This window comes from Ranitomeya variabilis, chromosome 8, assembly GCF_051348905.1.
Source record: "Ranitomeya variabilis isolate aRanVar5 chromosome 8, aRanVar5.hap1, whole genome shotgun sequence".
NCBI lineage: Eukaryota > Metazoa > Chordata > Amphibia > Anura > Dendrobatidae > Ranitomeya > Ranitomeya variabilis.
The window spans coordinates 16,761,981-16,780,415 of record NC_135239.1 but is presented as its reverse complement, the minus strand read 5'-3'; the positions used below and the strand labels follow the sequence as shown (position 1 = coordinate 16,780,415).

At 48.0% G+C, this 18,435-nt stretch overlaps 2 protein-coding genes across 4 annotated transcripts in view; one reads left to right on the top strand and one right to left on the bottom strand.

Moving 5' to 3' along the window:
* The first annotated feature begins 3,457 nt into the window (after positions 1–3,457).
* Positions 3,458–8,334, top strand: GADD45A (growth arrest and DNA damage inducible alpha). Its single transcript, XM_077278236.1, has 4 exons — positions 3,458–3,622; positions 3,759–3,860; positions 6,244–6,457; positions 7,679–8,334. Exons 1-4 carry the CDS (start codon positions 3,579–3,581, stop codon positions 7,790–7,792), a joined length of 474 nt encoding a protein of 157 aa, XP_077134351.1. The 5' UTR covers positions 3,458–3,578; the 3' UTR covers positions 7,793–8,334.
* A 4,753-nt stretch (positions 8,335–13,087) lies between these two features.
* Positions 13,088–18,435, bottom strand: part of GNG12 (G protein subunit gamma 12) — a 62,044-nt gene continuing 56,696 nt past the window's right edge. For all 3 annotated transcript variants that reach the window (XM_077276807.1, XM_077276806.1, XM_077276805.1), the window contains one exon: positions 13,088–18,401. In XM_077276807.1, coding sequence (XP_077132922.1) covers positions 18,276–18,401 — 126 coding nt within the window. In that variant the 3' untranslated portion in view covers positions 13,088–18,275. The remainder of the gene's footprint in view (positions 18,402–18,435) is intronic.

The following is an 18,435-nucleotide window of genomic DNA, read 5'->3' as shown; positions in this document are numbered from 1 at the left end:
TCAATTTGATAGCTGGAGCGTTTTTTTTATTTGTTAAAGCTTAAAACATGTCAATTCTGTCTGGATTTTAGCAGCGTTTTTTTTTTTTACCCATAGAAAGCAATGACAGAGAGAAAAAAAAGCTGCAAAAAATACAACAAATTCTTCTGTAGCATTTTGGTGAGTAAAATTAACTTTATTAAACATGTAGACAATGCACACATAAAAGCTCAAGTGCAAAAGGACAGTGCACCTTAAAATTAATCGGCCTGACCCTTCCTTTCTTCTACAGATGAGGATCAGGAGGTGCAAGCTTTGGAATATTTTCTGATCCTCACACCATGGAGGCAGCTGAAAACCAAGGAGTACCAGGGCAGCTCCAGCCTCATGCAGCGCAGATGGCAGCAGTTTAACCCCTTAGATGCTGCGGCCATTTAAGCATTTGGCATAGGCCGACTGAAGGCCCCGTCCTTGTCCGCCATGTTTGTACACCTATGGCCAGGCTTCATTGGTAAGCTGGGATTTTGCAATGCAGCGACCTTACACTGCATGGTACAAGTAGTCGCAGGTCCATGTCTCCTCGTGGGACCAAATAAAAAATGTAAAAAAAAAATAAAAATTAAAAATGTGAAAAACAAAAGTTAAAATGAAAACAAACATAATTGGTATCGCCGCTTGCGTTATGGTCTGCCAGTGTTTCCCAAACTGCAGTCCTCACGGACCCCACAGGTCATGTTTTCAGGATTTCCTTAGTATTGCGCAAGTAGTGGAAGTATCATCAAGGCATCAGGAATTGTCTCACCTGTGCAACACTATGGAAAACCTGAAAACATGACCTGTGGAGTCCGTGAGGACTGGAGTTCGGGAAATACTATGAATCCTGTACAGTGAAGGTTGAACTGAGAAAGTAATCAGATGGCAGAAACGCTTCTCTTAGTTCACTTCACCTTCCACAGAAAGAAACGGAAGAAATAGATCAGAAAGTCTTGGCGACCCCAAAACGGTGATGACGAAAACAGCGTCTTGAAGGGAATAAAAAAGTGACCAAATATGTGAGAAACTTCTGGATCTTGGAAGGAGGAAAAATAGAAAGTAAAGAGAGGACAATTGTGGAGGCTATGACCCCGGGGGCCGATGATGGAGACTGACCCCGGGGGAAGATGGTGACTGAGACTCCTGGGGCCAATGATGGAGACTGAGACTCCTGGGGCCGATGATGGCGACTGTGACCCCGGGGGTCGATGATGGAGACTGTGACCCCTGGGGCTGATGGAGACTGTGACCCCGGGGGGAGATGGTGACTGAGACTCCTGGGGCCAATGATGGAGACTGTGACCCCGGGGGCCGATGATGGCGACTGTGACCCCGGGGGTCGATGATGGCGACTGTGACCCGGGGGTCGATGATGGAGACTGTGACCCCGGGGGCCGATGATGGCGACTGTGACCCTGGGGATCGATTATGGCGACTGTGACCCCGGGGGTCGATGATGGCGACTGTGACCCCGGGGGTCGATGATGGAGACTGTGACCCCTGGGGCTGATGGAGACTGTGACCCCAGGGGTCGATGATGGAGACTGACCCCGGGGGTCGATGATGGAGACTGTGACCCCGGGGGTCGATGATGGCGACTGTGACCCCGGGGGTCGATGATGGCGACTGTGACCCCGGGGGTCGATGATGGCGACTGTGACCCCGGGGGCCGATGATGGAGACTGTGACCCCGGGGGCCAATGATGGAGACTGTGACCCCGGGGGCCGATGATGGAGACTGTGACCCCGGGGGTCGATGATGGAGACTGTGACCCAGGGGGTCGATGATGGCGACTGTGACCCCGGGTATCGATGATGGCGACTGTGACCCCTGGGGCTAATGATGGACTGTGACCCCAGGGGCCGATGATGGAGACTGTGACCCCGGGGGCCGATGATGGAGACTGTGACCCCAGGGACCGATGATGGAGACTGTGACCCCGGGGACGGATGATGGAGACTGTGACCCCAGGGACCGATGTTGGAGACTGTGACCCCGGGGGCCGATGATGGAGACTGTGACCCTGGGGGCCGATGGTGGAGACTGTGACCCCGGGGGCCGATGATGGAGACTGTGACCCCGGGGGTCGATGATGGAGACTGTGACCCCGGGGGCCGATGATGGAGACTGTGACCCCGGGGGCCGATGATGGAGAGACTGTGACCCCAGGGACCGATGATGGACTGTGACCCCAGGGGCCGATGATGGAGACTGTGACCCCGGGGGCCGATGATGGAGACTGTGACCCCAGGGACCGATGATGGAGACTGTGACCCTGGGGGCCGATGATGGAGACTGTGACCCCGGGGGCCGATGATGGAGAGACTGTGACCCCAGGGACCGATGATGGACTGTGACCCCAGGGACCGATGATGGAGACTGTGACCCCGGGGGCCGATGATGGAGACTGTGACCCCGGGGGCCGATGATGGAGACTGTGACCCCGGGGACCGATGATGGAGACTGTGACCTCTGGGCCGATGATGGAGACTGTGACCCGGGGGCCGATGATGGAGACTGTGACCCCGGGGGCCAATGATGGAGACTGTGACCCCGGGGGCCGATGATGGAGACTGTGACCCCGGGGGCCGATGATGGAGACTGTGACCTCTGGGCCGATGATGGAGACTGTGACCCGGGGGCCGATGATGGAGACTGTGACCTCTGGGCCGATGATGGAGACTGTGACCCGGGGGCCGATGATGGAGACTGTGACCCCGGGGGCCGATGATGGAGACTGTGACCCCGGGGGCCGATGGTGGAGACTGTGACCCCGGGGGCCGATGATGGAGACTGTGACCCGGGGGCCGATGATGGAGACTGTGACCCCGGGGGCCGATGATGGAGACTGTGACCCGGGGGCCGATGATGGAGACTGTGACCCCGGGGGCCGATGATAGAGACTGTGACCCCGGGGGCCGATGATGGTGACTGACTACAGGGGCCCTTGTGGCCCCGGATTCTGCTCTTTTGTGACTGGTCGGTCCATACGCTAGCGCTCCCAGGACTAGGGATTCTGCAGTGTTCTTCCAGGACCACGCTCTGCATTGCACTTATTTTGGGACATTTTTGTCACCACAGACACGTCACACAGCAATGACAGGAAGGCGCTGATTGGTCCGTGTATTGCCGGAGCCCCAGGGATGAGGTGACCGCTGCTGCTGCAGCACGTGGGATCACACTGGGGGGCGCCGATGGCATCACTGCTGGTGACTATTACTCATCTATGGGGGAGCGGCGACCAATCACAGTAGCCGCCTCCAGCATGGAAAGGGTTATGCCACCAATCCTATCACCTAGCAACCGTCTTCCCACAACAGCCCCGCCCCTCATCCGTGCGCCAGCCAATTGCCGCCGCTTTCCTTAGTAGTAGCGGTGGTTGTAGTGAGGACCGGGAGCTCATTTACATGAGCCAATCATCAGGTGATATGTTAATGGTGCGCGCGCTGATTGGCCGGGGGCCCCGGCACATGTAGCCGGGTAGTGGAGCGAGGTGAGTCACACTGACTGGAGCTGAGGTACAGAGAAGACGGACGCGAGACGCACGGAGATCCCCGCGGACACTATGACACTGGAGGAGTTCACTGCCGGAGAGCAAAGCGTGGGAAAGTAAGGAGCCGCCGCGGGATGTGGGGCGCTGCCGGGGGACCGCTGTGTGGGCTGGAGGGACCGTTGGTGCAGTGAGGGGTGAGTGACCCGCGGGTGTGCAGCGCACGTCACCCTAACCTGTGCTGTCATCTTCCAGGATGGACGGTGTGGGGTCCGCGCTGGAGGAAGTGCTGCGCAAAGCCAAGGTGCAGAGGACCCTCACCATCGGGGTGTACGAGGCGGCCAAGCTGCTCAACGTGTAAGTGCCACTGATCTGCGGGGGACCACAAGGCTCAGCGTGCAGTGAGAGGGGGGGGACCACAAGGCTCAGCGTGCAGTGAGAGGGGGGGGACCACAAGGTTCAGCGTGCAGTGCGAGGGGGGACTACAAGGTTCAGCGTGCAGTGCGAGGGGGGACTACAAGGCTCAGCGTGCAGTGAGGGGGAACTACAAGGCTCAGCGTGCAGTGCGAGGGGGGACCACAAGGCTCAGCGTGCAGTGCGAGGGGGGACCACAAGGCTCAGCGTGCAGTGCGAGGGGGGACCACAAGGCTCAGCGTGCAGTGCGAGGGGGGACCACAAGGCTCAGCGTGCAGTGCGAGGGGGGACCACAAGGCTCAACGTGCAGTGAGGGGGGACCACAAGGCTCAGCGTGCAGTGCGATGGGGGACCACAAGGCTCAGCGTGCAGTGAGGGGGGACCACAAGGCTCAGTGTGCAGTGAGAGGGGGGACTACAAGGCTCAGCGTGCAGCGAGCACACGGATTTTACAACTTGCATCCTATCCTGGGACTTGTAGTTACACGGAATGTACACGATTGCACTGGAAAGTTATGTGGAGCTGATCCTGTCACTCCGGATTGCAAAATGACCCCATTGGCTGTCAGGGCATGCTGGGGATTGTAGTTCTGCGTCTGGACGATCACCGCCCCACCTGCAGTAACAGAACTGTCTACAACCTGGATGATTGCTTGTGATGGAGATAAAGTTGTCTACAAGTGCGGAGAGGCGAATCCTCAGCCTGTGACTCTCCAGCAACTGGAAAACTACAACATTGGCCGTCAGGGCATGCTGGGGATTATAGTTCTACAACCACCAGGGAACTAAAGGTGGAAGGTCAGAGTTACAGAGAACTTTGTACAACTTGGATGATACTTGCAATGTCACGTACAGTTTGTGCTCCAGTCACCGCTCCTCAGATGGTGACGGATGGCCGAGGGTCTTCTTGGCTCCTCCTCGGATGGCCGAGGGTCTTCTTGGCTCCTCCTCGGATGGCCGAGGGTCTTCTTGGCTCCTCCTCGGATGGCTGAGGGTCTTCCCGGCTCCTCCTCGGATGGCTGAGGGTCTTCCCGGCTCCTCCTCGGATGGCCGAGGGTCTTCCCGGCTCCTCCTCGGATGGCCGAGGGTCTTCCCGGCTCCTCCTCGGATGGCCGAGGGTCTTCCCGGCTCCTCCTCGGATGGCCGAGGGTCTTCCCGGCTCCTCCTCGGATGGCCGAGGGTCTTCCCGGCTCCTCCTCGGATGGCCGAGGGTCTTCCCGGCTCCTCCTCGGATGGCCGAGGGTCTTCCCGGCTCCTCCTCGGATGGCCGAGGGTCTTCCCGGCTCCTCCTCGGATGGCTGAGGGTCTTCCCGGCTCCTCCTCGGATGGCTGAGGGTCTTCCCGGCTCCTCCACGGATGGCTGAGGGTCACCGCTCCAAACACAAGAAATTACTGAGAACTTTGTTAACAAAAAACAATCAACCAAGTCAAAGTGACACCTAGTGGAGCTGCAGAACTACAAATCCCAGCATGCCCCAATAGCTACGCTACAGTTTTGCAGCGACACAGGTTGAGGATTCGTTGCTCCACATGAAGTTACAGGAAACTCTTGTGCAGCTTTATTTCCAGAGTCATCGTGTCCAATTGTCGTTTTCGCGGTGTCACTTCTTCATGTAAAGCTGTCATCCTCAACCTGCGGCTCTCCAGTGGTTGCACACTACAATCCCCAGCATGCCCTCATTCTCTGGGAGTTGTAGTTTCAGCAGCTGGAGAGCTGCAGGTTGATGTTCTCTGATGCAGAAGCATGCAGTTCATTGTCAGCATTCTGGGCCTTAGGCTATGTGCACATGTCAGGATTTCTTGCTGATTTTTCGCTATAAAAACTCTTAAAATACGCATACATAAGCATCCCATCATTTAGAATCCATTCCGCAACTTTTGTGCATATGTTGCGTTTTTTTCCGAGAAAAACGCATCGTGGGAAAAAGACGCAGCATGTTATTTATTTTGCGGATTTGCCACTATATCATTGCATCCCAGAACCTCCGGAAAAATCAGCAAAAAAAACCGCGCTAAAAACGCAAAAAATCTGCATGCGGATTTCTTGCAGAAAATGTCCGGTTTTGTTCAGGAAATTTCTGCAAGAAATCCTGACGTGTGCACATAGCCTAATAGCTCCCCTACCCATTAATTGTAGCATTGTAAGGGGATGGGTAGTTTCTTGCAGCAGTTTCTTTATGGATTATGCTGATTTTAGCCATTTTCAGGATTTTGTTGTAAAAGTATTTGGGGGGGGGGGGGACCCTTTTATTTTGCAGACCCCCCATTAATTCTTATGTGGGTCCCATATGTGCATTCTGTCCTGATTAACCCTTTGTACGTTGCAGGGACCCGGACAATGTGGTGCTTTGTCTTCTCGCCACGGATAAGGCGGAGGATCAGGATGTCGCCTTACAGATCCACTTCACTCTGATCCAGGCGTTCTGCTGCGAGAATGACATCAACATCCTGAGAGTGAGCAACATGAGCCGGCTGGCGGAGATCCTGGGCGGCGCTGACAAGGCCGGGGAACCTGCCGATCTGCATTGTATCCTGATCAACGTAGGTGCCATTCTCCGTGGGAGGGGGCGGAGGTTTCTGCCGAATTCCGGGCCTCTCACCTGAATCTGTTGTGGGTGACGGAGTTCAGTCCCCAGGAGGGGACAACATTCCCTTTGTTGATGGCAACACACATTCTGCCCCGAACCTGCCACATATGTAAACTTCTACAAGTCCTTGAGCCGTCATTAAAAATGTCCCGACTTTTCTAGGAAAGTTAGGTAACCGCTAGTGTTACCCTGTATGGGGGTCACGCTGCTTTCCCAGGAGTTCTGCAGTTCAAGGCTCAGTTTCCTTAACATGTGCAATAGGATTAAGATGGATTTTTAAAAATGACTCCAGAACTTGTATTTACGGGTTCTTTTTATTTGTTAAAAATAATTATTTTTGGGATGCTATTTAAAGAGCCATACACATCCTTTTTTTTTTTTTTTTTTTTATTACCTCTGTGCAGAATAAATGTCACACTCCATTCTGCACTTGTATAGAAACCAGTGTTATAATTGTTAGAAAAGACACCTATGTTGTTTTTTTTTTTTTTTCCACCCAACTATCGCCCTACACCTACGACTCTTGCCACACCCCGGTGTCAGGGCTTCCTGCTCCTATAGCCCCCCCAGCACAGAACAATTGTTGCTCAGAGGGTATTGTGAGCCCGTCCTGCCCAGCCCTCGCTTTCTGCTGCCAGCTCCCTGTTATATCCCAACTCCTGTAAGACTTGTCTGACTCCCACATTCCTGCGCTCCGCGTCTGCCCCCGCCCCGGCCACAAGTTTCGGTAATGCGAGATCACAATGACTTTGCTCTCTCTGTGTTACAGTCACTTTTTTTTTTTTTTTAATTCATCGCTGCTGTTGGACTTTGGACAGCAGCTCGTGATCTCGTCACTGGAGCATTCCTGCCCCGGTAATTTGTTCCAACATGTCCTTTTACTAGCGGAAGCTGCAGGTGGAGCAGTATGTAGTGTAACAGGTGCTTTTACATCTGAAATATTTTTGATTCATTCATTCAAATTTTTTTTTTTTGTGGGGGGTTAGATTGAAGGGAGGGAAAACTTTTTAGAATTTGCTCTGACTAATTTACATGAGGCTGCAGTACCAGATACAGCCATGGACAGGAGAGGTGCTGTTCCTGGAAAATGAGCAGACTTGTTTTGATATTAAAAATGAATGTATAAAATATATTTAGTGTATTAATTTTTGTAAAACTTGTTTTTTTTTCCTAGAATCCACACGCTTCCCAGCTGAAAGATCCTGCCATCAATCAAGTGATGAGTTTTTGTAAAGAGAGTCGTTACTTGGATCAGTGGGTGCCGGTGATCAACCTCCCCGAGCGATGATTATCCTTGGACCTATATAGGACACTTTCTGTTGGGAAAAAAAAATTAAAATAACTTAATATATACAAAAAAAAGTACTTTACAGAAACGTCGCTTGTTCTACCCAGAGGACGTTTCCACGTGTAAAGTGAGGCTTAAACCTTCTGTGGACAAGAGATGGCCGCTGCTGTCGACTTATGGGAGAAAGGAGAATATTGTATTTAAAGATGGAGGAGGAGAGGAACGACGTCTGCTGCGGCACCACCTCGTGGTTTTGGAGGCGACCGGATTTTAGCGTTCAGGAAGAGTCAGGGATTTCCAGAACTGTGCGGACTCTAACTGCCTGGAGTAATTTCATCTGCGATGTTATTTAATGGAGAAGAACGGTTAACGCTTAAAGTTATCGATCTTAAAAGTTTATTTATTTCCAGACTTATTTATGCAACTTTGTTACCTATTGTATGAATTCCTTGGTACTACATACCAACTGGTTATTGCAACCAAATGTAACTTTTTTAATTTTTTTAAATTGGTGTTTGAATAAAATTTTTAAAAACCAAAAACTGTGAGCCTCCTTTTCATTCATTTTGCACCTGATGATTGGGTTTAGGATATGGGGCAAACGTGTGAGCACACTCCCTCTGCAGACATCGGACACTGCTTTTTGGATACTTGCATGCAGTGCATTTTTGCTGCAGAAAAGGTCCGAAAACCCAAAGCTGTTTTTCACTAAACGCTCAGGTTTGCCCACAAACTTGCAGAAATTGTATTTAATTTTTCCATTAACTTCAATGTAGAATCAAAGCTAAATAGAAAGTGGCCAATGCTGATAACCACGTGCGCGGTTTATCACGGTCTCAAGACCGTACTTTCCTGGCTCCTGCCTGAAAGATTTAGAGCAGGCTCACACTGACACGTGCAATCAATCATACTCTTGCATGTTTCAGATCTGTGAGTGACAGGAGATTCTGTGCAAAATCTCCTCCCAAAAATAAAGTAAAAAGCAGCAATGCTGCCTAAAGACTAGCTAAACTTTCAGACAGTGACCCTTTACTCGTCTGCAGATTCCTGGGGGTCTGTGTCCTGCTTTCTTCTGAATACATACTCCGTTCTGAGAGTGAGCACCGTCTGGGGGTCTTGGCTCCTGGACCCCATTTTGATCTGCAGGCAACTAAAGCACCAGCTAAAAATCTGACAATCCTTCCTGAAATCTGAGGATTCCTTTACTGCAATGGATGGAAATATCGCAGGGTTTCCACAATGTGTTTCTCGAATATTGTGCAGACGTTTCTTTTTGCCATGTGTGAACAGGGGTTCTGGAAATCTTATTTGCTTGTATTGGAGGCGACTTATTAGAACATTTTTCTGCAGAATCCACTGAAATCCTCCTCAGTTTCCCAATATGTGAATGAGGGAGTTAGAAATAATTTATAGAAAAGTTTTCTTTCTTCTACACAGTGGTATAATTACTAGTGATGAGCGAATATACTCGTTACTTGAGATTTCCTGAGCACGCTCGGGTGTCCTCCGAGTATTTTTTAGTGCTCTGAGATTTAGTTTTTTTCGCCGCAGCTGAATGATTTATATCTGTTAGCCAGCATAAGTATATGTGGGGGTTGCCTGGTTGCTAGGGAATCCCCACATGTACTTATGCTGGCTAACAGATGTAAATCATTCAGCTGCGGCGAAAAAAACTATCTCCGAGCACTAAAAAATACTCGGAGGACACCAGAGCGTGCTCGGGAAAGTAAGGAGTATATTCACTAATAATTACATGTAACATTAGCGGATTAACCATTCCACCCCCATACGCTGCCTCAGATGACCTGTCACTTACTGACCCCTGACAGCACCTGTCCGGCCGCCTCTCATCATTGGACACAATCACTTTCATCCCTCTATGGAATCCCAGTAATCCACATTCCCGATCACCCACCATTTCCTGTCTTCCCACACGCCATAGAGCAGTCCGTAGACTTAATGTGTCCCCACCAGACGTCACGTCCTACGGTGCAGGGGCCACAGCCGGACCCCGGCCCTGCATATGACATCCCATCCAGCACAAGACGCCGCATCTTCTCGCTCTTGGTTCTATCATTCCTGTACTGTAAAGGGCAACAACGGACACGACAGGGTTTATTAAAGGGATATTCCAGACTGCATGGAATCACTAGATTGCGGAGAGTTGCATGGCATCTGGGACCCCCAAATGCCAGAACAATGGGACTTCTGCCCTGTGTACAAGACAGCGGCAATCAATGAAAAATGTAGTGCATTAGCTGGATGTGCTCGGGTCCAAACACTAACCTGTCGTTCCTGACGCCAATGAAGGGGGACACTGGCCGCAGTTTTGCAACCACAGGAAAATGAACGGCAATGTGGCAAATATTACCTATCCGGTGGAGAAGTTATACTTGGCGCAGATTACAGGACCCCTTTAAGAGTTTGTCTCCATACATTTTGTTGAGTTGTAAATCCAGGGTCCAATGTACAAGAATGGCGCCACGCCTGGTTTAACCTCTGTTAGTCTTTGGGAGATATGTGCGTATATTACAGAGATGTGACCAGGGCTCGATCACACGGGAGTCTATGTAGCAATGACCCGTTATGTCAGATCCGGTAATGTCCGTGCCCTACTGACTCGCTCAGCCGCCCCCGTGTCTCTGGATATAGCACATTAGTCCTGATCTCACCTCTCCGGCACAACCCGCGGGTTATTTCTGTAGTCACCATTCACATGTAGAGACGTTACTGGTGAAAATTACCAGCCTGGCGCTTGTAACCCGTGTCCCCATGACAACACTTCAGTGCATGGGTCCAAATCCTCCTACACGATGAGGATGTGACATCGATTTGGACCCATCCAGTGTGAGACATTTACTACAATTTACATTTTTTTTCCTTTAATGCCAACTAGAAGAAATAGTTGGACACCGAATGGCGCCTCTCCTGCCCTCAGTTCATGTGTGGTATTGCAGCTCAGCCACCATCCTCTTCAGTGGAGCGGAGATACAATGCCCGGGGACAACCCTTGACCAGATGTGGTGCTGCTAGTTCCAGTTTCCTAGGTTTTCCCAGTCCCATACAACCTCTTTATAGGACATCTCCATGGAGATTTTTACATTTTATTAAACACTTCTCCAGTTTAACAAGAAAAGTTGCAAATTCTACTTAATTTTTACTCCAGAACTGTCAGGGCACAGGACCGGGTGTTTTATCATAGGGACATTGGAGGAATGGAGCTGCAGACTTGGGGCCTGGAACCTCAATCCATGAATAAGATCAATGGCTGATTGCAGGCAATGCCCAATCTCTGATTTAAAGGGAAAGCTCAGTTCTGTGTAACCAAATATCTTTGTAAGTAAAGTTGAGCAAAATGATCCCAGGACCCCAGATCAGCGGCCATGTGGGTGGTCTGCAGCTACGGGACTGAAGCCCTGTGAACCTCTTCCTACCGGCATCCCCACTGCGATGGATGCATGAAATCACGCCGGGGATGCCGGGAGCTAGGAGATTTGCAGGACCCTGGGAATCCTATTTTCCCAGTGCATTGTGGGAATTTTGCTGCCAGGTCACATGACTTCATGCAGAGTTGCACATGCACCTTGCCCGTCCCCTGCGGTCTATGGAGCTAATTAATGAAATCAGCCAAGTTCACGACTAGCTTCATAATGATCGGCCTCAATGTGAACGATATCAATGGAGCTGCAGGACGCACGGGCAACCTGATGCACTTCAAATCTTCATGACAGCAGTCCTGCAGAGAACTGGAGACACAAATCCCCCCGAGTCATCGATTGAGGATGCAGAATGCGCAGCCCTTAGTGGAATACGCTTTTAGCAGGACTGAGCTGCTGCGCCAAGTGCTACCCCACTAATACTGGACCCCCATAGTGAGCCATGAAATACAGGTGTCTGCTCTGGCTAATAGAGGGGTCCCCAGACTAAGCCCTCGCCTCCCCCTCTAACACATCTATATGCCCCAACGCATCAGCCGCACAGCTCTAGAAAAACTATGGCCAACTATTACCAGAAGGAGGAAACATCAGGATCCTGTTTTTCCAATTCCTCACCACTTCCAGGATCTCTGCATGCTGTCAGTGACTGGCAACATTGTTTGCATGAATACTGTTCACAGCTGAGCATTTGTTACAATTGTAGACAGGTCAGCAGCAGCTCCATCGCCCAGGCAGGAGGGTTTGTTACAATGTATCAGTCTGCAGTTTGGATAGAATTGGAGCCAACGCTTCGCTCTTATGATAAGGATTGGGCTATGTTCACACAGAGTTTGCTGCTTTTCTACAGGAAAAAAAAGGAACAATTTCACAGCATCAGTAAAAGCTATGAGGGTTCACAAATATATCGCTCACATTTGGTTTTATTTCTTGACTGAATCTGAGAACTGAATATCACCAAAAAAACGAGCAACAACAAACACTAAAGTGAATCCGCAGACCAGCATGAGAAAACAAAGTGTAAAAATAAGTCTCATATAAAATAACATTTTATTACAATATTTATAAAGGAACAGACATAAGACACAGAGCGCTCCTGATCTAGCTGCCCGCACATGTACGCTCTGCCCCGGTACATGCACATGCCATCTTTGATGTAAGTATTAGACTTTGAACTATCTTCTAGCTAAAAAAATTGTTCAGCAATAGTCATTGTTTCCCTTTTTCTTTGACTAGGGATACATATGTATATTCTCTGCTAAGTTTATTTACATGCATGATGGCACCACCTGTATCAGGAGCGCTGTGTGTCTTATGTCTGTTCATGTATAAATATTGTAATAAAATGTTACTTTATGAGACTTATTTTTACACTCTGTTTTCTCATGTTGGTCTGCTGAGAACTGCAGCGTTTAGTAATATCTGAATCAGGTCAATACTTTGTTTTTGCAGCAATTTTTTTACTCATAGCAATGAGAAACTGCAAAAAAACAAACAAAAAACAAATGAGTGAATAAAACTACTTATTAAACATGTACTATAGAAAAATCACAAGTTATCTGCAAAGTAAAAACAAAAAACAGTTTTGATTTTTTAATTGTGTTTTTTTCTTTACTGTCTAGACAGCAGGTTTTGGTTGTAGAAAAAGAAAAGAAAACCAAAAGAGCAGTGTGTGAATATGACCTTAGGCCCGGACTCCGAGAAACTGCAGTTTTACTTTTATTCTAGTTGTAAATGGAGAAAAAAAAACACACTACAAAAATATAGATTTTTAGAACACAGAAAACATCACCAAAAGTTACTTTCTAGCCCACAAAATGAAGAGAAAGAAATGACACGAACACAAGAAGGACGCGCTGTAAATGGCTACAACATCGATGTATTTGCATGGTAACGTCTTTACAGAGTCACAATCGAGAACGATCCGCTGCGAGAACCGTCCTGGTAGAACAAAAAACAAACACCGACAAATCATACAAGAACATGTCACCCATGGTCCGGGGAAGCGTCAGACGGATCAGAGACTCCACACCGGCGGGTCACAGGTAAAAACAAAGATTTTTTTTACAATTTTACATTTTTATTACCGTATATTAAATGCATCACTGTGAACTGGGCACCGACAGACAACAGGGGTGGAGGAGGGAGGGAAACAGATCGGAGCCAAAATTAGAAAAACATGGCTGCTTTCTTCCAAAAACAGCGCCACCCCTGATCTCAGGTTGTGCGTGGTATTACAACTAAGCCTCTTGTCACTTCAATAGAACCGAGCAGCAGTACCAGTCACGTCCTGGAGCAGCAGTAGAGCAGTTTTCAGAGGAAAGCAGAAATGTTCTTAAATTATGAAAAATCCCTTTAAGACTTCAAACAGAAGAGTTTATCTTCAGCAAAAAATGAGAGTGGAGGCAGCTAAAAAGTTACTCTGCCTCTACCCAAAAACTTCTATATGGAGGCTACAGCAGCAGACGGTCAGCCCCGATGGGGATGTTTTTCCTAAAGCAGCCAATCACATTCCACCTTATTTCTAGTATAGAAAATTAAGCAGTGATCTGATTGGCTGCTACAGATGACACTAACTTTTAGCGAATAAAAAAGCCGCCACCCCCGAGAATCAGTGCCGGGTTCACGTGCTGTTAACCGTTTCCTAAAACAAACTGTTACAAATAGAACTAACCCAATTGGCTGCCAGTGTTTCCTGTCCGGCATTGCTTCCCGAGCCCCACTGGCACCCAAAAGGCCGGTATGAGAAAAAAAATATTTTATTTAATTTATTCATTTATTTTTTTTTTAGAAATCCTGTTGAAAAAATGTCTAAATTTACTGTGAAACTGACAGTTTAGAAAAATATAGATTACAAAAATAGCTGGAGAATAAAAAGAAAGGAAATATCCTCTAGAAGATCCGCAGATTTATTAGATGATGTAAAAATATTTGCTAAACACGATGAGGAGAAACCGCGACGTACGCCCCTCCAGCCCAGCCCCTCCAGCGAGACTAGATTACCCCGTTACCCACAATGCCATGCACTACTACAGGTCCAAGTGGAAAAAAATAAAACCGTAAATCCGCCAATCGTCTCACAAAATAAAGAAAGCAGTCGATCGAACACAATAACCAAATTGGGATCTAGAAAAATCACATTCAACATTTTTGGTGCAAATAATTTTCTTTTTTCCCCTCCCAAAATGGAAAAATATAATGTTTCAGGTCCAAGAGATGACACAGATGATGGCTGCCGGAGCAGGAACACGCCATAGAATTCGGACGGCGCTTTGTCGTCTGTCCTGGTAGAACGCGGCAGGTTGTTGGCGCTGGATCTAGAGTCCATCCTGGTCATTGGCGCTGGGTCTAGAGTCCATCCTGGTCGTTGGCGCTGGATCTAGAGTCCATCCTGGTCGTTGGCGCTGGATCTAGAGTCCATCCTGGTCGTTGGCGCTGGGTCTAGAGTCCATCCTGGTCGTTGGCGCTGGATCTAGAGTCCATCCTGGTCGTTGGCGCTGGATCTAGAGTCCATCCTGGTCGTTGGCGCTGGGTCTAGAGTCCATCCTGGTCGTTGGCGCTGGGTCTAGAGTCCATCCTGGTCGTTGGCGCTGGGTCTAGAGTCCATCCTGGTCGTTGGCTGGGGGATTAGTTGTCACAGGTGGAGGAAACTGATGAGGTAATTGTGGATTCAGTCCGCCATGATGACATGGCACATTCCAGATCAGCGGTACTTGCATAATAAATGACATTAAAAAGGGGGTTGTCCATTTTATAACACATTTTCAAAAATAACAGTGGGGTCCCCCCCTGTTTGGTTCGATAGAGAGTCTCTCTCTCCGGAGGTCTCATTCGGTCTTCTATTTCCCATTATGGTGTAATACTTCACTTCTCCTCCGGGAATGCTGTAGGGAAACTAAGCACTTACTACTAGGCTTCCTAACAGATCACAGCTGATCAACAAGGATTAAAATGTGGTTTTGATGGGGAGAATAGCACCACATGGCGGGACAGTAGAAGATCAGAGGATTGGGGACCATTAACCTGTAGTATCTTCATCAGTTACAGGGCCCAATTCACAACGACCCTGTGTTGTCTCCTTACTATGACATTCCAGACATACCGGAAATATCCCCCCCCCCCCCCCCCCCTCCTACAATCAGCCATTAGAGCAATCCCGGCTCTCAGGGATGTTTACAAGAGATAGCGCCCCCCACGCCTCCGCGCTGATTACACCACCAATATAGCAGCACGTTCTCACACGTCCCCCTCATTCAGGGGTCTCCACTCCTTATTTGGCTTCATGTCACAAGTTGCACATCTTATCACGGCTTAGAAAAGGAAACCCCCCCCCCCCCCCCGCCACGGTCATCACTACTTGTGTGCGCCAACTTCCAGATTGGGGGGTGGGGATATGGCTTATATCCTATGGCGGAGGATAAGAGGCGCTCACCCCACATGTCTTATGTCTCACAGCTGTCGCTTCAAAAAGATTGGCAACCAGTAAGAATAAGAAAAAAAAAAAAAGTTAAATATTTGGAAAAAAACAAAACGCAATCTTTGATGTGACCAACGAGGTCGCGGCGTCTGAGCCCCTACACCCCCTCATACCACGAAAGCACACTCCAGGTATTTATTAATTGTGGTTTCCTGTCCTAGTCTCCCGAGTTTTCATCTGTTGAAGCAGCGCAGAGTTTATGTGCAACCGCTCCACACGAGGGTCCTTGTCCCCTTATTTTTGGTCTGCTAGTAACCATATAGCTGCTCCCTCCACTTCCTTTAAAACACCAGTATAACAACCTAAAATATCCATATTATAAATGTCCCTGAACCATAAACACAAAACTCTCAGAAGAAACTCGCAGCCATTGTGGACGTGACATAAATGGCTTCCATGGCCGGCTTTGATTGCCGCCATCTTTAAGAGCTTTGTGCAGGTCCGTGGCACTGCAGAATACTATGTGAATTAAACACCAGTGAAAGTGATTCTTAAAGTGGAGGCCCTGCCTGTGCAGGACTACAAACCCCATCATACTCGGCAGTTGCCCAGAACTTCGTGTAGACTGCAACCCTCTCCAGTTTGAGAACCCGCGAGTAATATAGAATAATCAACACTATGGCACCGTAGGAGTGTGAGTAACAACCTCTGCATTCCCCCAAAGTGTCCGGAACAAAAATTCCACTTTTTTCTCTTTGCTACATAATAAAATCTCATCTTAATATCTGATTAAAATTTGCAAACACAGAAGGAGACGGTTCTAGTAGAAATATACCAATATATTACTGAAGTCTTCTTGTCATGGAGGGGGTTCCTACAGTTATGGCATTAATCTCAAAGCACCAGTTGTAACAGGTTGCGAGAGATTGGGGAAGAGAAGTAATAAAAAAATACATTGACAAACTGTAATTTTCGGCACAATTTTCTTGACTGATTTTTGGTGACAAACTCAGTGGTCACAAAAAAGTAAGACATATGGGGGGAGGAGGGGTCTTTAAAAACTGCTTACAAGAGGTGGTGAAGGGTAACAGAGTGCAAAAAGGTCCTTTGGCTTAATGGTTTCAATACTTGGCTTTAAAAACACAAAAACACTGATGTGATGAAGAGGACTGAGAAATCTCATTTAGTGGGTGAAACGGACCCCCATGGCGGGACCAAAACTAAACATAGGCGACTTATAAATAAGACAATCGACCCAGGCTATACAATAACTCCAGCTGCTTGTTGGTAGAGCCGTGATGCTATTTTCTGGTCCATTCATTCACATGCATCCCATGGCTCTGGAGTTGCACGCTTTGCAGCAGCTGACTGGCATTGCTTTACAGCCTAGGCTTTAGGGATCTGTAGCTGATGCTGTAAGTATTGTGCACATTAATGAGCAGCAGGATAGGTCCGTAATGCAAAGCAGCATGTTGAGACTTTGAGGGGTAAGATCCTCCCCCAATGGTGACCGCTCCCCTTATGTGTAAAAATGTGTGCACTGCAGAAAAGTGATGCAAAAAAGAGCATTTATTATCTTTGGTGAAAAAAGAAAAACCCACCCCAAATCTGCAAAAATACCCCCAAAATAAAACTTGTCCCTTACTCTACATGGCTCTTATTATGGACAGACTGCCAACAGAAGGTTGGGGAGTCCTAAAGGGTCAGCGCCTGGATGGACTTTCTGAAGAAGTCAGGGGTCAGTGTGCCTGTGTGACGCTAGCACCATCTAATAAGTAAAATTGGACTGGAGGGGTTCCTGAATGGGACACTGAACGTCATGTCTCCCTCTACACAAAAGGTTGCAGTAAAGTCCTATAATACTTGAGAAGAGAAGTTTATGCCCCATTTATAACAGGAGTGAACGGAGACTCAGTGAGTTTAAAGAGAAAGTCAAATAATGAAAGGACACCTAGTTAATGGGTGCCTTAAAGTACCTTCACACGAACCAGACGGCCATTGTCTGACCCAGCCAATAAGTAACCTATCACTTTAACAGTATCAAATTCTACCGCCGATTTTGAAAAATGGCTGCCGCCTAGTCTACATGATTTAGTGGGTTCAAGTAATGGAAGAAGATGCTGGTTATTGTGGATTAAGAAGATGAAAATGGACCCAAGCAACACGAGAAGAGAAAAAAAAAAAAGAAGGGTCCTGGAATGGCAGAAATCAGGTTTATGGCAACAGAACCCTAGTTGCACTTCACTATTTGCATCCTGTGTAGAAAGCGGAGGCAACTTTGGTCTCGATACGATTTCTCCTAGTGATACCAAGACAAGATGAGTAGACGGTGCACATTATTAAAAAAAAAATGTAAAAAAAAAATGAAATAAAACTTAACAGAAATGCTGAAAAAAAAACTGCCCAAGTCCCGTAAATAAGAAGTTTGACTTTTTCCATGAAATCTAAAAATAAAAAAAAAAAAAGTAAAAAAAAAAATAAAATAAAAAATCATTGGTTCAGAAGATTAAAGAAAATTAAGCTTTTTTTTTTTTCTTTTTATGTGGAAACCAGAAACCCTTCGTATCATCGGAGTAGGACTCTGCTTGGCATTGTACGTGAAGAGAGACAGTCGAGACGTTCGCTGCGGATACTACAATATGATGCAAGGCTTCTTATCCTTGAAGGGGTTTTCGGACGTGGGAATGCCCATGAGTAGAGGGTCGTTCTTGGCGTGTTCGTCACAGTAGCGCATGAGATCGGCTGATGCTTTGGAAATCTGGAAGGTCGAAAATGAAAAATTACGTTACTGA

Coding starts and splice junctions, on each gene's coding strand:
- GADD45A (XM_077278236.1), top strand. CDS start 3,579: ATGACACTGGAGGAGTTCACTGCCGGAGAGCAAAGCGTGGGAAA. Junction 3,623..3,758: donor GGAGAGCAAAGCGTGGGAAA/GTAAGGAGCCGC, acceptor GTCATCTTCCAG/GATGGACGGTGTGGGGTCCG. Junction 3,861..6,243: donor GCGGCCAAGCTGCTCAACGT/GTAAGTGCCACT, acceptor TGTACGTTGCAG/GGACCCGGACAATGTGGTGC.